At 42.6% G+C, this 20,554-nt stretch overlaps 1 protein-coding gene across 1 annotated transcript in view; it reads left to right on the top strand.

Moving 5' to 3' along the window:
- The window catches only part of EEFSEC (eukaryotic elongation factor, selenocysteine-tRNA specific), a 101,794-nt gene that overhangs the window by 47,457 nt on the left and 33,783 nt on the right, over positions 1-20,554 (top strand). Inside the window, exons 5-6 of the mRNA XM_061357134.1 lie at positions 8,911-9,549; positions 18,941-19,097. Of these exons, the coding sequence (XP_061213118.1) occupies positions 8,911-9,549; positions 18,941-19,097 (796 nt within the window). The remainder of the gene's footprint in view (positions 1-8,910; positions 9,550-18,940; positions 19,098-20,554) is intronic.

Raw genomic sequence — 20,554 nt, 5'->3', positions numbered from 1 at the left:
CTTTGATCAGAAAAAATGGTGTTATATTTTGTCAGTGTTTTCACTTCTCCCATGAGCACAGTAATTGGAATCCACTGGTGAGGGTTAGGTTGGAATCCGTTACAACCTCCTCTTCATTAGTGTGGTGGTGGTGAGGCACTGGGGTTTCATGTTTTCCTTCTGCAGCAATGAAATAAGCCTTTGCCTTAGATAACATGTCTGACTTGATATAACCCTCTGCTTTTGTGAAGTATTAACGTGCTTTGGGGCCTTTAAATAATATCTTCAGAAAAGCCAAGGGGTGGGATGTGTTCCAAGCCATGGGCAATTTATCCCACTTTAATCAAATAAAAAACCCCAAGGGCAATAAGTGGTACCTTCCTTTTGCAGGAAAAGGGATAATAAAGTGTCATAGTTACAAAATACGATATCCAGAGGGGATGCGAGACTTGGTGATGCTGTCTGCATGGAGAATATTCCAGTGGTGCAGTGTTGCCTTTTAGTAAAGACACAAAAGTGTCCATGTTAAGTGACTAACTTAATTTTAAAAGCTTTATCCTCTACATGTAATCTTCTGAAGGATCATTAAACAGAAATATGGATTAAGTGGTAGATAAATGTATGCTGAAGTACTGTATGTGTTCATTGCCCCCCCGTTTTTGTGGTACTAATTCTTGAAGCCATGTCCCTCAAGTTCAGAACAAGCATCTCCTTATAGCGACTTTGGAAAATTGGCTTTACTGGCCAAGTTAAAAGCTTTCCTTATTTTTCTGTTTATCTTCAGCCTTATCTGTGTTTAAATTATTTTTTCTCCACTCCTCCTGTTGAAAGACAGTGATAAAACTAAAGGCAGTTGTACAGCTTGCTGCCTTGATTTCCTCTAATGGCCATTGGTGGTAGCAGCAAGAGTTGCTCATGTTCCAACATTGGCATTTTTCTTTTGAATGATCTGATCAGTTCTTTACTAATTCAATATTTTCATTGTAAAGAAAGGTAACCAGGCACTTCCAATAAAATTAGGTTTAGTTTTCAAGCCATTTAACTGTGCCAAAACCCTCCTGAAAACTAGGGCTGGAGAGAGCATCCCCAACTCCACCTTGGGCCAGTCTCCTAAAACTGCAGATAACCAAACCTTGCAGTCTCACTGTTATGAGTTATCTTCTCTATTTACTGGACATTTCTGAATCACTTTAAATTGAGACTGTGCATGCAACGTCTCTAATATACCAAGAGAGAAAGTCATGATGCTGTTCTGTGCTGTTGAGGAAGTACACAGTCCCTCAGTATCTATGGGGAATGGGTGCAGTGAGAGCGAGTGGCTCCCTGAAACTAAAGGGAGGAAAATCTGGTTTTGGAGTGTGGCAGTACTGTACAAAGCATTTAAAGGTCGTTCTATGCTATGTGAAATACCTTTATGTGACAGCATTAATGATCCACACTTCTCCTATAAGCTTCAGGTTCTTCACTCTGACCAAGTGTCCATCATTGGTGATCTGCTCTCACGTATCCCTGTGTGACAGCTCTGGTGCTGGCTCCTCTGTTACCTGTGCACGTTGCAGCCTCAGTGAGCCTGTTTTCAAGGTGCTTTCATGGACTGCATTTAGCTTCCTTTTAAAAGACCTGTAATGGATTAAAATGATTTCTAAATTGACAGCCGGTTTCCATCTTTCCCTCCTGACTGATGACTGTTTCCTTATCACTGATACATAAACTCCCAGAGCTGATCTGCCTCAGTTTTAAAGGTATTCTGACAGAGTGAATCCTGAACCAGATCAATGAATAAAAGCGCCAACAAAAGGAAATAATGTTCTGTTCATGGTTTATTCTGATTATTTTGGTAACTATCCCATTAACCAGCAGAATCCTGTTGAGCAGTCACTGTGCTTCAGTGAAACTTGCACCATCTGCATGGTGGGCTTGTTGCCTCCTTGGGTCCAGGAGGTTTCCCATGTTTCTGTTACAGGTGTCTATGGTATTTGATACTGAAAATTAGGCAGTGTCTTTTAAATAAGAAATGAATTTGCACAGGTACTCAATACTGAAATACATTGGTGATAGCTGTAATTTGTTTGGATCTTGATAAAGGTTTTGAAAATCATGTCAGAACTGTCACCAAAGTGCGTGTGTGTGTGTATAAAAGGAAGAATTATTTATTCACCTGATGACAGCTGAGAGGTTTAGGCAAATAGAAAGTGTGTTTAGAAGATAATAATGTGGAGTTCTGTCATTTCAATACAGCTCCTGGCTGTCAATGTCAGAATACACTAGGTGTGCTTGCAGCATGTACCGGGAATTCTTCTAGAACCAAACCAAGGTTGTGTTCAAATTGGACAGCTCTTCCACTGCTGGTTAACAAATCCTTGGGAGGCACAGAAGTCGCGACTCTACATCTATTGCAAGTGCTGGTTGTACCAGAGGTGAGGGAACCCTTTTCAGGACTTAATCAAAAAGACCTATGCAAACAAGGGAGCAGTCAGTCACTACAGAGCCTGACATTGTTGGGGGATCCGTCAGGATCTCACCGCTACCACAGGCTCTTGTGCGCCGGAGCCCTTTTAATCCAGACGTGGGGCACTGGGTACACAAATTCATAGCAGCTGTCACAGCTGGGCTCTGCTCAGGTTTGGTCAAGACCCTTTGAACTTTTTATTTCCCACTAATCCCATTTAGTGTGATCAATATAGGGACCTCCAGCTCCCAGGTCTGTTAATTAGGTGTCAAGTGTTGGGTTGGCCGGTGTCAGGCTGTAAAACACAAACACAGAAGAGACTATCAGTAGGGAAGAGAAGTGTTTATTGTCTGAATATGTAAGAGCCCTGGGTTCAGAAGAGTTGAGTCTGATATGTCCTTAGGGATCTTGAGAGTCTTTTGTTTCTCTCAGTAAAGGTAAACGTATAGTTAAATAAGCAGTTAACCATTGGTGAGGTTGAGGGCTGCAGAATAACATAAAAGATCCAATTCCACTAATAATTTGATGTTGGAAAAGTACTTTGCTTACACACCCCCATCCCCTTTTTCCCCCATAATAAAAATGCTTAATAATGGCTGTGGTAACTATTTGCATTGGGTTGTTTAAGATGGGAGTCCTGTCTTGTGTGTGCGCATCTAAAGTGAAGCTTCTCCTAAGGCCTGACAAATGTTTATTTTCACTTGTGCTATGTGGCATTCAGGGAATAGGCAGGATAACTTAGATCTTCATTTCCCCATCTCAAAGAACCTCGGGAGTATTTTGAACTCCCCCGTCTTTTGTTCTCTATCATTCAGGGAAGGGTAAATATGTAGAATGATATTTCAGCTTTCATACATTTTTTGGGTTTCTTTATTTCAGTCTTCCAGTGACAGAAAAGACTGGGGAGTTGAGTAGTTTGTTTCATCTCCTTTGAAGAAAACCTGAAATTTATAATCCCGGATCAGACCTTTCCTATAACTCACACAACTCATCCTGTTAACTGGTCTAATATATGGCACCGCTATTTCATTAAACAACATCCAGGAATAATTAGTTCAGCAACGATGCCTTGGAACAAAAGCCCTTGATTTCGTTTAACTTTATAAGTTGGTCTCTTTTGATCTGCAAGAACACATCTGGGGCCTTTAAGAAAGCAGAAAGAAAAATATTAGATGTTCAGTAAGGCCCTTGGTGAAGGGTTCAGAGCGCAGTAACCCTTTGGTACCAGGATGGAGCTCAGAGGCAAACAAGTGTGAATTTCTTCTTTCACGAGGTATCACATGGCGCTTCATTATGGTGAATGCTGGTTTTGCTGGCTGATGAACACTGCACTTTGGCTTTGTTTCTAGTTTTAGGAGTCTCTTCAGTCATTCCCCAATTTGTCCCCTCTGTTTCTCTGCTCTCCCCCCCCCCTTTCTTCCCCCAGCTGCCTATGAATGGATTAATTAGAATCATTATTGTAAACCGGATTTTTGGTTTACACCATGTATCTATGCAATAGAATTTGGGTTTGCTATAGCAAACTTTGCACCCTGCTGCTCTGTTTCTTTAATAGCTTGGTATCACTTGCCAAGGTGATAGGGATAAATCCATTTGTTTTTACTCTAGACTTAACTGCTTAGATTTTGAAAACAACATACAATGCAGAGGATATAAATTTACTCATCTAATCTTAATCTCTGTTACTGACTTGGCTTAGGAATTGCTCCAGTTAAACTCTTTATTTGCCATGAAAAAAAACCCTACCGCAAGGAAAAGCTGCAAAGATTTTATACCCTAATTGTTTTCCATTTCATAAACTAAAAAGTTGGCTGATAGTAATGAACTCTTTTCCTCTCCTCTCAGCAGAGGTAGCCTTTGTTTTGGTTGTAATTAGTAGGAGGAATTCGCTAGGAGTGGTACCGTGTCATTTGATTTGTACTGGTGGGTGTACTTGCGTGTGCTGCGTTGCACTGGTGCTGCTGTATTTATATTCCAAGTGTTTCCTAGAAAATGTACGAATCATCAGGGTAAACGTTAACATTTGCTGCTGCAAATAAAGCTTACCAGATCTCGTGGTACTTATTCATCACCTTTATTTCATTTTGTATAAATCACAGTTTCTATTAATGAGCTCATTTTCAAGAAGGGACCGGAGAATTCTCTTCATGAGAAAGAAGAACTTTGTTCCTGTTTTTCTTCTTGACCTGTCAAAACAGAAGTGAAAAGAGCTGGAAAAATTATTTTTTCATTACAGGTTTTATTTTTAAATGCAGTTTTATGTTCACTTTCTGTTTGTTTTCCTTAGCGAGCCTTTAACTCCAGGGTTGTGACCCAGTAATGACCTCCTCTTTCCACTCTCGATTGCTTTTGACCTACTGCATTAAGTAAAAAGAAATAACCTAACAGAAGGGTAACCAGATCACTGCTGCCACACCAAGGAAGCAGGCAGGCTTTGGGATGCTCTTCTTTAATCTCTCTATCCGCAGAGCCTTCATTTTAATTTGCAAAATTGAACCCAGATCGAGAGCGGTAAAGCCTGAATACGGTAAATATTCATGCCTCAGTGATCTAGAGTGGCTCCATTACATTTCGGAGATTGGGAGAATTACCTTTTGGATTATGTATATTCATGGGCTGATTTTTATTTGAGATATACTATTACTCGCAGTGGGCTACATGTCGCACATTCTACCCAAACCAGCCTTCTCACAAAGCTCCAAATGTTCCTTACATGTGAAAGTTTTACTTGCTTGCCCTATAGTTTCCTCCCTTTCATGCTTTTCAAAGGCTGGTAGTAAACAAATTTCTCTTAAAGAAGAAGAAGAAAAAAAGCACCCCAGTAGAAGTTCTTCTATAAAACCTTCAACCCTGTGTTTACTGTGATACATTCTTCTGTATGTGACTTTGAAGTCTTCAGATAAAAGTATTATTATTGTTCTAAACCTAAATCTATTTGGGGAAAAAAAGAGAAGAATTCAGTTCTTTTGGAAGCAGAAAATGCCAGACAGCCTTTCTGTAACCTATCATCTGCCTTGGCTTTGGCTTCTTTTGGGCTTTTTTTTTTTTTTTAATTTCCTTTGAAAAATGGTTTATTGAAATAGTTTTTGATAAGTTGCAGAAATTTTAATTGGAATGTAAATGTTAAGCTTATTCTATGTCATAGTTTTATTATGGGTCTGACATTCGCTGCCTAGGTACTTGGTGGATAAACTCACTGGCATTACATTCTGCTTTTAAAAGGTGTGCTTTGTCATCTGTAGTGATAGGTGGCACAAGCAGCACCACTCAGTTTAAGGGTATTGTGTCTTAAGATTCCTTTTTTTTCTTATTACAAAAACCCCAGAGAGATTTTAGTCAATTAGAGATGGAAGGATGCATAGTAGGTATCTGGCTTCTGCTTCCTTCCACACATCCTTGGAGTGTGGGGGTCTCTTCCTTACCTACCTCAGGCTCTTTTGGCCAGAGGAGTAAAAGAGGATGTGGTCTTCCCTTATGTGAATAGTCACCCAAATGTGGAAGAAGCAATGCAGAGAGAAGACAAATGCACAGTGGGGCTCGGTGCCCTTGGTGTTCCCCTTGTGAGTCCCAGGTAGAGGAGGAGATGTAAAGAGTGGAGGCCAAAGAGCATCTTAAGACCATGTAATACTGCAAGGGCAAGTCATGTGTGACCAGCCCAATGTCCTTCTGTGTCAGAAGGTAGATAGGAAGAGTTGTGGTGTTAGCAGGGTTTGGGTAGCATCTTACACAGCATTCTCATGTGGAAACGGTGAGGTGCAGGTTGGATTTGGGGGGTTTGATGTGAGTTAGAAGCAAAGAATTTGGCATTCTTCATGATCAGAAGTGAATTTCTGGACAGATGCACTTATGAGTCAGAGCTATCTTAGGTCTGAATTGGAGCTTTGCTTGTTTCAGTGAATGTGCTTAGGCAGGGGTTGGGTAAAGACTAAAAATTGTGGTACCTGTCAGACAAGTGGACAGTGGTTTTTTGGCAGTGTAGCTTGATATCCTTTGGCCACCAAGAGGTGATAACTGGAAGCAGGAAGATGAGATACCTCATTCTTGATTTGGGTCTGTAGCAGAGCAATCGGGAGGGAGTCCTTGCAAAAGCAGGATACGGGATGTGTTCTGATTGTGCAGTTGAGCCTTTGCTCTTCCTCTTCAGCTGTAAGGAGGCACTTCTGCTGGGGGAAAGAAGGTGGGGTTTCTTGTATTTGGCACTTTGCTTCCTTGTATGGTCAGTTTATGCCTCTCAAGGCTGTGTTTTGGGGTTTTCTAGTTACTTTTAATTCATGTTTGTGTGCTGGTTGAGGCAAGCTTGCTCTTGGTGTGTTTCTAAACCTCAGGGCTGAAATGATGCTTTCTTCATTCATCAGTTCCTCATCCTTCCTGGATGTAAGTTTAAAGGTGCTGCTTTTAGCATCTGAGCTCTGAGATATGATCTTGGTTTTAAGCTGGTTGTAGTCCTCTCCATTTGTATTGGAGTCTCTTTTTGTAATAGATATGTAATACTCCTTTGACAAATGCTGCCTTTATAATCAGTATTTTCTCTAATAGATTATTGATTATAGATTATTGAGACTAATTACTTTAACTTTGAGTTCCTTGTCAGTGGTACAGGGAAAAGTAGGGCTGATGCCTCTTTCCACTCACAGCACTGGGAGCCAGCAGGATGACTAGGCTCTTATCTAAAGAAGCTTTGAGCAATGGCATATGGTTGATAACTTAATGGAAGTTGGATAAATAAAGGAAAAGAAGCTCTGACATATCGGGGGAAAAAGTCATTAGTGGAGTTTTTCTGTATCCTGCTTTCTATTAGTCCGTGCTTAACTGCTTTGAAAATCTTAGTGGGCTTGTCCTTTGGTCTTCAAAAACCAGGTTCTTGCCTTATATTGAACACACTTGTTTATCTCAAGGGCTGAACTGGTTGGGTGCTTTTGATTTCTGGTTTGCATTTTTTTTAATCGGCATTTGAAAAACATGAACTTCTTTCTCACCCTTTTGATAGACCTTTACCTAATGCTTGAGGAACATTAATGTGATTATACAAATAAAATTTAAACGGGGAAGCAAATCCCTTTGCAAGTGATGTAAGATTTCAACACATGGCTCTTGATTGATATAATCAGATACCATCAATTCCCTTGTGCTGTTTTGAGGAAACAAAACGTGAATGAATTTTAGTGAAGTTTGTAACAAGTTTTATACTGGTTTTCTATGTTTACCTCCATTGTTTGCACACAATAAAGTCTCTTATTAAAGTTACACTCAATATTGTTCACTCCTTTTGTTTTTAAGTGCCTAATTCCCCCAAAGAAAAGTAAAATGTCTGTTGAATTGCCAAAACAGGCCTTGCACTGTTTTCATGGACAAGATGAGATGGAGGTTGTTTTGTAGAATGGACTTTGAGGACAAGAATTGAGTGCTCAAGATAAATAAATGCACGGATGTTGAAGATGTTGCTCCTAGCTGTTCTCAGTTATGAACTCCTATTGCTCAGGGCAGAGTGCTGCAAAATGATTAAGGTCATTCTGTTGGTAGTTTGGTGGGCTCGGTGATCCAGCCCAAATTCCCTACTGGAAATTTGTATTGCTGTAAAGATAAAGGAGATACGTGGAAGCTTAGAGCTGTGGTGTAACTCGTGGGGACACATGGGAAAAACGAGGTATGCAGAAGAGAAACAAATCTAAAGCTGAGGGCCAGTTGTATCCCTTTCAGTACTTCCAGGTTTGTATTTGAAAGGCCAGACAAAACAAAGATGAATTTTGAGTCTCTTGAAGAAAACTCTACATTTGGAGTATTTGAACCATGGACAAATGTCTCTTGTCAGCTGGGGTCAGAATGGAAGGGAATGTAATACTGTACTGGTATTCATGGGCTGCTCAGCAAACAGGAAGCTGGTGATTTAAAGTTACTCTGGCTCTTGTTACTTGATCCAGTGGGTACAGATCAGCTCACTGATTCACTTCTCTGCTGGTTCCATGTCTGACCTTTTGAAGGAGATGCAATTCCAGTTTGGTTCTTGCGTGATCTAATCCACATCCCCTCCCCTCGCCCTCCCCATTCTGTACTCTATACTACTTTTACAATTGATTCTGGTACAGAGAACATGTAGGAAAAAAGAAATGGGCTTGAATGTGATGTTCTTATTTCCTCCTTCTCTCCTTTGCTCTGTCTGTGGGAACTTCAGAAGAATAAATATCATGAATATAAGGGAAAGAACTGTTTGCATTTAGGATAAATATAGATGGGCTGATTAAATTGTCTGCAAGGTACTGGACAGGTATGAAGGGCTGATCCTCAATAGGTTGAGTAAAGCAGTATCCTTCCCTTCATAATAATACAAAGAGGTGGAACCCCACATTACTGACAGTGATGTTAGCCCTGAATTTATGAAAATTCAACTCTTTACAAGAAAGCTTTGAGTTGTTGATTTTTAAATATATGGAAGGTCATAGACTGAGATGGTGATTAATAGCTTCTCTTTCTTGTTCTCTCAACAGGTGACAAAGAAGGTCAAGTCCATGCAGATGTTCCATACTCCTGTGACTTACGCTATGCAGGGTGACAGAGTGGGCATCTGTGTAACCCAGTTTGATCCCAAGCTGCTAGAACGAGGCCTGATCTGCACCCCAGAGTCACTTCACACCATCCACGCTGCGATCATTTCCCTGAAGAAAATCCAGTATTTTCGAGGTGCTCTGCAGACCAAGGCCAAGTTCCATATCACAGTTGGCCATGAAACTGTTATGGGACGAGTGATGTTTTTCAGTCCAGCCCCTGCTGACTTCAATAAAGAAGTTCAAGAAAATGCTTTTGATTTTGAAAAAGATTATCTTTATCAAGAGGTGTATTTGTCCAAGGACTCAAGTTCTTCTGAGAACAAAGAGAATGACCAGGCAGGAGAAGTCCAGCTCCCAAGACAACAGTGGGCTTTGCTAGAGTTTGAAAAACCAGTCACTTGTCCTAAACTGTGCCTTGTGATCGGCTCCAAGCTGGATACAGATATCCATGCAAATACCTGCAGGCTGGCATTCCATGGGGTGCTGCTCCAAGGCATGGAAGACAAGAACTACATGGAGACTTTCCTGCCAAAGCTGAAAGTGTACAAGCTGAAGCACAAAGAAGGACAAGTGGAAAGGGTAAGCTACCTTTTCAGTGCTATACATGGGGAGGGGGAATTTTTGTTCTATGTAAATGCATATATTGGTGGACATTGAAGTGTGAAGACTGTGTGAAAGCGGCCCTACAAGGATGCTGGGGAGGGACTTTTCATTAGGACTGTGGTGATAGGATAAGGGGAATGTGTTACACAGGAGACTCAGATTAAGTATAAGGATAAATTCTTTGCAGTGAGGGTGCTGAGGCACTGGCACAGGCTGCCCAAGAAAGTTGTGAATGCTCTATCCCTAGCAGTGTTCAAGGCCAAGTTGGACACAGGGGCTTGGAGCGCCTTGCTCTAGCAGGAGGTCCATTCTCTGAACTCACTCCAACAGCTTCATGTCCCTCTTGTGTTGGAGGCCCTAGAGCTGGACCCACTGTTTGTATGCATAGAAATTGGCCTCATGAATGACCAGTTGCCATCGACCAGGCTGTCTGCAGATCAGGTTTGTTCTTGGGTTCTGCCTCCCGCGGCACTGCAGATGCTCAGGGTTGGTGTTTTCCCTGATACACGATGGTGGAGCAAGTGTCCTAAGAAACCCTCACAGTGTGAAGTCACAGGGGCACTCAGGGACTTGGAAGAGCTGATGGGAAGAGGGCTGTGCCAGCTGGGGAAGTGCTTCCAGTCGGGAGCTGCTATTGAGCCTGTGCTCTTGCAGAGCAGCGAGCAGCAGGAACAGTTGGGTGGTACAGTGCCTTATTTTAGTACACAAAGTCATTGGCTCATAGAAAGTCTGAATCAGCTGGTCCCACCCTGCTGCTGATGGCTGGAGATTAGGATCGCTCAATTTAGGGTGTCTGTTCTTGGCACTGATGCAGGAAAGTTTCTTTTTCTGTTGAGTAAGGAAGCTCCCCCCCCGGGAGGCATAAAAATCATAATAATAATTAAAAAAATGCAGGTTACCTCCACGAGAAGTGAACTTTTCCTCCAGAGAACGCTGCTGGGGAAAATGAGCCCCAGAGCATCCCAAAAGGGAGGCAGGGGCTGTACCAGCTGCATTTCTGGGCTTAGTACCGTCTGGAAGCACACATCCATGATCGGAATGCAGCAGGGTTCAGGAGTGTCCCATTGTGAAACACTGCTGCTGATGTGATGGGGGGCTCTCCCCCTGCCTGCTGCTGGAATTAGAATCAATTCCCTGTGGTTTAACTACCCGTTTACCCAGGAGAAATCAGGCATTTATGGTTTGGCTTTTTGTTCGTGCTCTGATTAATGTCAGAGCACTGATGGAATAGTAAGAACTGTAAATTCATTAAGTTTCAGCACCATGGCGCTTTTCTTTTGGGCCCCTTGGGCACAGCACCCTCTTGGGTTTTAAATTGGCGGGGTTTTTAAGGGTTTTGGGTGGAGGTTTTTTGGGGTTTGTTTGGGGTTTTTTAAATAAAAAGAACGTTTCTTCTCAAAGGTTTGCGGCTCTCTAAGAGCAAGTGTGATGGCTTTACTGTTTCACACAGAGATCAGATCCATGAACTGGGTAAACAGCATCTTTTATAAATCACATTTAAACCTGCAAACTGTGTTGAATTAGTGGATTTTAGTGAAAACTCACACTTTAGCTTCCTGGGTTTTCTCATCTGCTCCAGTGATGGTGAGTGTCCCACAGAAATTCAGATACCCTTGTGCTCACTGTTTCCTTTTGGTTCCCTGGCGCTTTAATGCGGAATGGAGCACTAGGAGGGAAAGAATCAAAGCCTGACTGTTGCTGTTCACCAGAGACTTTGAATTTACCTTGAGCCTCTTTTCACATCCTTGCTTCTTTATCTGCTGATCCTTTCTTTAGGGATGTGTTATTGTAGTACCTGAGAAATTTGGCTCTGAATTCTGTATCACTGCTTTCTGAGTGAAGTCAGTGTTGTCTGAGCTGCTGCATAATGCAGGAAACCTGCTTCTCACCATGCTGGGGTTGCAGCTTGGCTCTGGAAAAGCTGCATGATTCAAAGTGCAGTTATGATTTTTCTCTGTTAGTTTGAGCTGTTGTAAGTGTGTGACTGCTCCTGCTTTACTGCAGACCAGATTTGCTTTGTGGTTACAATAAGCCTTTTAGGGGTTAGTTGTAAGAAAATCAAAATCTGCCATTCCCTCTGAGCTTGGAGGCAGAGGTTTGTGATTCCTTGACTTGATGGTCTTAAAATGATGTGAAATACGAGTCCAGCTTTCTCCTGCAGAGAGGAGGGGAGAAGTTCAGTGGAAGGAAGTTTCTGTCAAGAGCATCTTTCTGGCGTGGCTACAGGGAGGCAGAGACTGTTGCCCTCTGGACACTTTATTTATGCAGAGCCTTGGCTGCCTGACAAATGAGCTTTCGATAGGAAAAAGAACCAGGCTGGCAACAAGTGGCTTGTGCTGATAACAGGGTAAAGGCAAGACTGAGAGTGCTATTGTGAGCACCAGTGTTGCTTCAAGGAGCGTGATGTGGGAGTCCCTGTGAAAAAAGGGGTAAACGAGATGCTGTGAAGGAGGTTTGTCCCTCTGAAGTAGCAGAGAGCAGTGGGGATAAATGTGGGCTTGTTAAACTAGAGCAGGTCAGCAGCCCCTGGACCTGGATACTGAGGATAAACAGCAACTGCTGTCCTTGGTCTTGTCCTTCTGGAGACCCCCATCTCACCAGTCAGCTCTTGGCAGTTCTGTGGGCAGAGAGACTTGTATTAATCCCTAAACTGCTTTTGAAATACCTTCCTCTCAGTTCTACCTCTGCACAGCATTGAAGATTGATTCCAGCCTGACTCGTGAAGCAGTTACTCAGTTCCTGGGATAAATCCCTTCTATTTGTCACGTTATTTGCTCTTTGGCTTCCATGGACACACGGGTTGAGAGCAGAGAGTTTCAACTGCAAGGTGAACCATAGAAGTGCATCATGGTTTCCTGCGTGACTCAGATATTCTGCCTGTTTTGAAAGTGTTTGCACCAGCAGGATTTATCTTAGGATGGTTGCCACTGGGTCCCATTGTTGAGGATGCTCGTAAATCAGTAGCTTTGTCAGAAACAAAAGGAGAAGGAAAACCCTCTGCCTTGCTTGCGTAGCACAGGCTGCACCTTCTGCACTTACAAGTTTGTGTGGTGAAAAACATACGCAAGTCTCAGCTGTGATTGTTTCCCATTTTAAGCATAGCAGAATGTTTCTGAGGAGAATGGGTTTGTCCTTCCTAAAGATGCTTTCTGTGTGTTCCTCTCACATTAAGAACTCATTTTCTCTGTGTGAAGTTTTTAATGTATTTTTCTTATTATTTGCCTTGTTCTTAGGCTTTATGACACTGCACTTCTTTGTTCATCAGTTTCCTTCCATGTCTCAGCTATGGGATGTCCTGGTGTTACTCACAGCCACTCTGTTCCCAAGTTTTGTGGGTTGCTGGATAATGAGTTTTCTTAGCACACTCATTCCTGTGGGGACCAAGGCCATTGTATACCTTGCATGTTTATGTTTGGGAGGATGGAAGTGTTACTTAGTGCTTAATAACAACATGTGACTGGTTATTTGAATATTGGTGCTATGTAAGTGTCCCCAAAGGGAGAAGTATTGTTGCAGGAGCAAGATGGGAAAGCGGGGTAAGTTACCAAGGTTTTAGTCAGTGCATCTCTTTTGAAGCCTGAATGGAAAAGCAAAAGCAAGTGCACACTGTCAGGTTATGGGGAGCTCCTCATCATCCAAACCCCCCAAGTCCTCCTCCTCAGGGCTGCTGAATCTTCCATCTAACTTATTTCTGGATAAAGGATGTTTCATTGCCTTTCTGGGGCTGCTGCTGTTCTTACAGTGGCACTGTAGTGCCAGCAGGAGAGCAGGTACAACACAAAGCCAGGCAGGGATGCTTTCTGGGTGACTGGACAAACCTGGGTGCAATGTAACAGGACCAAGCTGCCCAGTGAAAGCTGGGTGCTGCCTGTGGGAGCCATGGGGACCACAGCAGGGCCCTGGTGGATGTTGCTCCATCCACCGTAAACATGCAGACGCCACAATTAATATTTTGCCTGCTTTGAAGTCTGCACATGAGTTTGTTTGGTTCTGCCTGGCTGCTGATGGTATGCTAAATACAGTCATAATACAGGGATGAAGGCATTCAGGTGAATAAAAGCGCACAGCACATTCACCAGTTAAAATGCACTGTAAAGCAGGAATATAAAAGATGCATTTATTTATTGGCTCTTGTTTAGGTTTTGAGTAAAAGGGTTTGAGAAGCTTAGTGGGGGAAAGGGGAAGGAGAAGGGAGGGCTGTGTGCTTATTAAACAAATACCAGTGCTGAGAAAGGAAGGGTGATGTTTGCTGTCTGACGCAGCATATGGATTAATGCAGTAGAATCTATGTGTCATAAAAGCATACTGGCCGAGCACAGAATCTGCTGCTCACTCGTATGAGAAGATGGGTGTCTCATTCACTCCCCAGCAAAAGAAGGGCTCTCTGCACGTGACTGGCCAGTAGAATTCTGCAAGGTTTGAGTAACACCTATGGTTGTTATTTATATGATGACATTCAAAATGCAGACATGCTTTTTGGGCCTTGCAAGTGTATGGACAGCTGGTCTTGATTTTTCTGAGGTTGTGCAAGAGTCACCTGTGGGGGAATCGGTTTGTCAGCAAGGCAACCAGTGCTCCATTTTATTTATTGGAGCCAAAAATGTATTAAGAATGTTACTTAGGTTGCAAAAATCAAGCACTTGGAAGTTGGGAAATGCCAGATTTACAGTTGCCTATGCAACATTAATTCTGTTCCCCTGTGCACTTAATAAGGCAGGGTTCCTGTGAAATTGTTTTGGATGTGGTCATGTAAAGGCTGTATCATGGGGCATATCAAAGAGGGATAGGAGTAAGGTTCTGTGGACATCTGGCATTTCTTAACTTCTTAAGTGCCCAATTCTGCAACTTAAATAACTGAGGTTTTATATAAGTGTAATTTCCTCGGCGTTTTGAAAGTAAAAAGGTGAAGTGAAGCTAACTAAACCTATGTAATACTGAACTGTGGCCATCCCTCTCCTCCACACCTTCACTCGGATTTGAGTTGTGCAGCAGTGCTGCTCAGACAAGCATTGCTTGGTATTAACAGACCTTGTTGACCAAACAGCAGGAGTCTATAACCCAAGGGAGATGATGGACAGTTGGCCTTAGGCAGAAGATCCCCACACTGGAGCTGGAGGTGACGTGGGAAGGGGACAGCCTTAGGATGTTTGTACATCCTTGTGGTGCCTTCAGCAGGGGATGCAAGTTTGTTCCAAGAGACATCTCCGTCCTCTTCCACTGTCCTTGTCTCCTGCTTGATTTCCAGTAAGGACTTTGTTAAGCCCCTCTTCTTTGTCCCTCTCTGTTCTTTTCTCCCTCACCTTTTTGCGTCCTCACATCCCATCACTTTCCAAGTACATGAAGCTGTGTTTTTAAAAAGGAACAAGAATTTGCTGCCTCCAGAATATTCCCATTTCTGACACAGTGATGGAAAATGCTCGGGACTGTTCTCTAGAAATAAATGAGCTGTTCAGGGATCATGATGAAGATGTCTCAAGTGTACTTGTCCTAAAGTACAAAAATGCAATAAAAATTCTTTGTGTTCTCAGTGTTAGTCAGAAGTTCTTCTTGTTCTTTTTTTCCCCTCCTGTTGTTTTCGGCTTTGACTTCATTTATCAGTTTGAGAATAATCCTCAGATGTGTTTTTATCCTTTTTAAAGGGATGTTTTATTTCTATTTAAACCCATAAAATTGTAGATTAAATCACAAAAGGTTTTCCTTTGTCTCTCTGTGCCTCTTTCTAGTATTTAATATTCAGTGCTTTTGCTTTCTCTGTCTCAAACCGTTCCCTATTTCCCTTCTCATTCTGGCACCGCTTTGGTTCTTCTGTGTTTCTGATCTGATACCCCCCCTTTTTTTTTTCCTGCAGATATGTTAGGACACAGAGTTATTGCTCTCAAGATGTGTGATGGGGGTGTTCAGCTGATAGTAGTTTCTGAGTTATCTTATCAACCCGGGTGGTTTAACAGGCTGTGCAGTACAGCTTGTGTCCCTGCTCAAAGGGAAATCACAGTTATTTTCCTTGGAATTACACTATGGTTTGCACCGAGTTGTAATGTTAACTGTGGTTTTACAAACAATATGTGGTGGTGTAAGTGCTGCTTAGACGGGGCGTGTGAAGTGGTTAATGTTCCCTGTGAACTTGTTGGTATTAGCAGAGGTGCCGTAGGGATGCTCGTGCTATGGTTAGAAAGGGCTGTTTACTTTTTCCCTGCAAACAGAAAAGCTGAGTGGGAAGGGATATTTCATAAACTCAGTGCTATTGTGTCCTCTGGTCTAAGCCATAAAACAAGAGTAACAGAGACGTTCCCTTTGAACTCGAAATCCCTTTCTAAGCTGCTGATCTAACCTAAGGGAGAGGGGGAGGTTGTACCAGCACTATTTTTCTCTTCTGGGTATTTCTCCCTCCCCACCCCTTTTCTTCTTCTTCTTCTTTTTTTTAAAGTCCTTAAGTGAGTTTGATGCAGCACCTCTGCCCATAAATTTAAGAAAATATTATGGTAATGTAGGTCAGTGAACTGAACCGCCACTGTACACCGCAGGGATTAGAGCAGGGAGGCAGCGCTCTCCCAGCCCGCCTGCTCCTCCGACAGTATAAACAAGAAACGCAAGGAGCCTTCAGCTTTTGCTTGCCCTAATCCTTTGTTTATGCAGCACTTAAACTGACTTTTGGGGTCGTCTCTGTCTGGCATTAAAGCCCTAAAGCTTTTTGAAGTTTCCCTGAAGTTAATAAAATTAGTCTGCCCTGGTCGCTGGGCCCCTTGCTGCCGCTGCGGCGCGGGCTGCGGATCCCTTCCTGCCGCTGCAGCGCTCGGCTTCTTAAGTTAATAATAGTTTATAACAAAAAAGAGGGAGAGGAAAGCAGAAATCTCCCAAAAGGCTGTTCAGCTAATAGGCAAAGTGATTGCCATTGTAGATGTTCTGAGAACTCAAAGGGGATTAACTTAAACCCCAGCGATTGGAGGTAAATTGCTGGTAAAGTAATTGGAAGTGTTGAGTTTCAGTTGGAGAGCTCAACACGCGCTTCTGTGCCCGCTTACAAAGCAGGACTAAAACAAAAAACTTGGATTGTTCTTTTAGTTTTCTCACATAAAGTTGAGAAAATGAGGTTTCCGTTGTAGCTATTATCTCCCCTTCACCCATTCCTTTTATTGCAGAGATGGATCAGTTCTTGGTACAGCAGGCATCCTCTTACTCGGTCTTCAGGGCTGAACTGGTAATAGGCTGGCTGGGGGAACAGGCACAGGATGGGATATGTAGTATGTAGTGTATGATGTGTAGTATTTAGTGTACAAGACTAGGATTTTGGGTCATAAAGGTTTTATTCCAAAGGCACATGATGCATGTAATGCTTGTTCACAGAACTCATCCCAGGTTCTTGCCAGGGAGGTCTCTGAACTGACCCATCGAGGCTGGTACTAGTGCTCACCCTGTAATTCCCTTTTAATTTAATTAAAGATACTTTGAAGTGCTCTTGGAAAAATAAAAGATGTTTGTGTTGTCTCAAAAACTGGCTTCTCGTGCCATTTTGGGGGATAACTACAAAAATAAGGTACATGAAAGATCCTCATTGGAGGGTAGGAGACAGACTGTGCCTCAGCCACAGGGGTGAGGAGCACGGAGCCAGCAACGAGGAGACAAATGTTCGCTTTTGATATTCTTGTTTTAGGAATAAGATTTGTTGGAGGAAGTAATGGTTTTATTTCATCAGCTACTGCAACTGGAAAAAATAAAGAAGGCTTTAAAGGATGCAAGTGCTTCTGCAGGTTGGAATTAACAGCTGCTTTTGCCACTAGTCTTCTATTTCAGACCTGAAGAAAGGCAATTGTGCCTGGGAGCTTATCTTCCCTCTCTACCACCACCCGTTATCAGTGACTCTAGTAAAAGACATTATTCAGTTTTAAATACAAGCTAGAGGTTGCTGAGCAGTGATGCTTCCTTTACTGGTTCACAAGGTGTTTTGAAGCAGTGCTTGTTGAGTTGGGGGAGAGGGCAGACGCACCAAAAACCAGAAACATGAGTTTTGGGGAATGGATGAGTGTATGATTCAGCAGTGAGTGTTGTTGGGATGTTGGAATGCTGCTGCCTGCAGCCTGGGCTCTGCACCTGGTGGGAGTGGAGCTGCCTGGCTTCTGGTCATCTCCCCATGGGAGGAGGAAGAGGGGCTGTAGCCGTTCCTCATCCTGCCTGGGGTCTGGGACAGGGTGAGGGTCCTGCCAGTGCTCCCTGATACTGCACAGACCTCTCCAGGGCAAGTAAACCCCATTTAGAATTAAACAAAAGTGGATTTTCTGATGTTAGCCATACTAAGGTTGGCATTAAGAGGCACACGTAACAACGTCATAAACGGTGTCAAGGATTTGAGTTTGTGTGTGCACTGCTGTCTGTGGAGGAGGCTTCAATGAAGTAGAGTAGCTTAATAAACCAGGAATGCTTTGACTAAAGGGGAGTGTTCAGAATTGGTTATAATTCTTGACTTTTCGAAGTCATGTTGGCCTTTGAAACCCTTAGATTTACCTAAAATTTGCTCTGAAGATGCGAAGAACTGGAACACGCATACACACAAAATTATCTTGAGAATATTTGAGTAACATCCCCTTATTTCTTCCGATAAATAAATGTTCGTGCCACAGCTGTGAGAGTAAGGCCAGGCGTGAGGTAGATGATATTCACACCTACAGGATTAGGCTCACTTGAGTGCACCTTACCCTTCACAGTGCCTGAGGGAGGGTTGGTTATCTCTCTTCACCCCTCAGCCTTGCTGCCGCTTGTTCCTGATAGCTTAATTAACGGTTGGAGTCAGAACGGCTCTTCCCACTGGGTTACAAACCTTGAAATTAAAATTGGATGCAATGGTCATAGGGCCTTTAGCTTCACAAATCCATGTGTAAAGGTGAATACTTAAAAGGCTCTATTTAGAAACTCTGAGTAATTCTGGCCTTTTTTCAGAGGTGTTGCTATTGGAGGGCAGGTCTGGAGCTAAGACACAGCACATTTGCATGGGTGATAATGTACTTGGCTGTGGGAAAGGAGTGGAATAAACTTTTTGTGAGCACAGGTACTTCAGTGACTTCCATGGAAAGGTTTCAAAGCAGAAGAGACATTTTAATTAACTGATCTTTACAGCATGTTCTGATGCTGGGTTTTGTTCTTCCTAGATTGTAAGAATGGAAGTGAAAGCACAAATATTTTAACTCATGAAATCTTCTATGGTTTTAGACACAAATCATTTTAAACTCAACGTTTCTGATGACTCTTCCAGAATTCTGTGCATTTGGAGGTAAATGCTTTTCCAAGGGCAGGATGCTGGAAGTTGCTGAGCTGCGTGTACCTCAGAGGTGTAGCTGTTCTTGTCACTTCGCTCATGGAAGCTCTGTTTCTCTTGCAGGTGATGGATGATTACAGTGTGATTGGCCGTTCCTTGTTTAAAAAGGAAACAAACATCCAGATTTTCGTGGGTCTGAAAGTGAAGCTGTCCACTGGAGAGGATGGGATAATAGATGGTGGCTTTGGACAAAGCGGCAAGTTTAAGATCCGAATCCCAGGTAGGTGCTTGTCAGCCAGCAAATACTGATGGTTGTCAAGTGCAGAGGATCTTCTCATGTCACAAGTCTGAGTGTTACCAGTAGCCTCCTGAAGTTTTGAAGTGAGCTCAAACCCAGTTGGACCATTGATTTGGTGGATTGCACCTCTTCTAATTGAGTGATGGTGGCTGTGAGACTGGGTAGCTCGAAGCTACATCTTCTGTGTTAACAAATATGGGTCTTCAAATGACTTCTTAAGTGTCAGTACCGTGTAAATGGTTTGTGGAAATCTCTGCTCTCTTAATATCAGTATGATTTGCATCATAGTCCTTCTGAACAAAGAAAGGAAAACCAACCTGCAGTCACTGTAGCTACTTATTACATATAGCATAGTGGATGCAAGTGCCTTAAATTGGCTCTGTTCTGCGTGTTATTATCTAACTTGCCTTCAAGCAAAAACTGCTTGATAAATGAGTCTTTGGAAATCTTGAGAGGTTTTTTTATTGCTCATGTCTCCTGGTTTTATGATATTATGTAGTACTGTATTTTTCATCCTTGTTGAATTACAGCAGGGATTTATGCCTCTTTGGGTTAGAGCATGGGGAACGATGGGTGCTGGAGTTTAAAAGCATCACTACTGTGGTTGATTTTTCTCCTTCTTCTAAGGTAGGAAAGTTCTGAGCCTTTTCAAAAGGTGCTTTTGAATAGGTGCTGTGTTTAACTCAAGATCGTGGGATAAGATTTTAAGGATACTTAGGAGCACTTTTGTACTTCTGTAGTTTCTCCAGTCCACTTGTCACTAGTTAATCCTTCACCCTCTTTAGAGAGATTATTTCTGTAGTACAAGTAAAGGAAAGAAATCATGATGTTCTGTGACAGCAACCAGTCACATAGTGACTGGACTATAGAGAAGCCTGAGTTTTCCTGATTTCTTGCTGAAGATGGGCTGTTTTTCATTTAATTTAAGGCTTGATACAACAGCACTAATTTTGACCCTCAGCAATTTCTTTCTTCCTATAGCAAGATAAGAATTTTGGACTGAAAAAACCTCTCCTGTGTTCTGTCTTAGCTGTAATTCCAGTTCTGCTAGGCTTTGCAAATAGGTCTGGGAGCCTACTTAGCAAGCATAGTGCATGTGTAAAGCAAGAGGTTTCACCAGACACACGTATGTTTTGCATTTTCTAGCCCAAAAAAGCTTTTAAGCATTCACTGCGAATAGGCTGCTTTTGGTGGGCGGTGAAATGATGTGTAGTGACCTTACAGCTGAAAAGGGTTCAAGCTGAAAGTCAAGATGCTATCTTGCTTAAAAACATAGTATTCTTAGTAGCTTTTCTCTCCTGGAGGTAAAAATGTGATGAAAGAGAAGGACAACGGGAGGGATGGCATTTACTTTGCCATTTCTACGTTGGGAATGGAGGAAATGGTTCTTTATGGGATGGGGAGAAGCCTCATAAGGAGACTGTGTCACCTGTAAGCAG

Source organism: Neopsephotus bourkii, unplaced genomic scaffold (genome assembly GCF_033783945.1).
Source record: "Neopsephotus bourkii isolate Nb327-2 ecotype Australia unplaced genomic scaffold, CSIRO-AGI_Nbou_v1 NB_887, whole genome shotgun sequence".
Taxonomy (NCBI): Eukaryota; Metazoa; Chordata; class Aves; order Psittaciformes; family Psittacidae; genus Neopsephotus; species Neopsephotus bourkii.
Note: the sequence above shows the minus strand (reverse complement) of the source record. Positions and strands in the feature narration are given on the sequence as shown.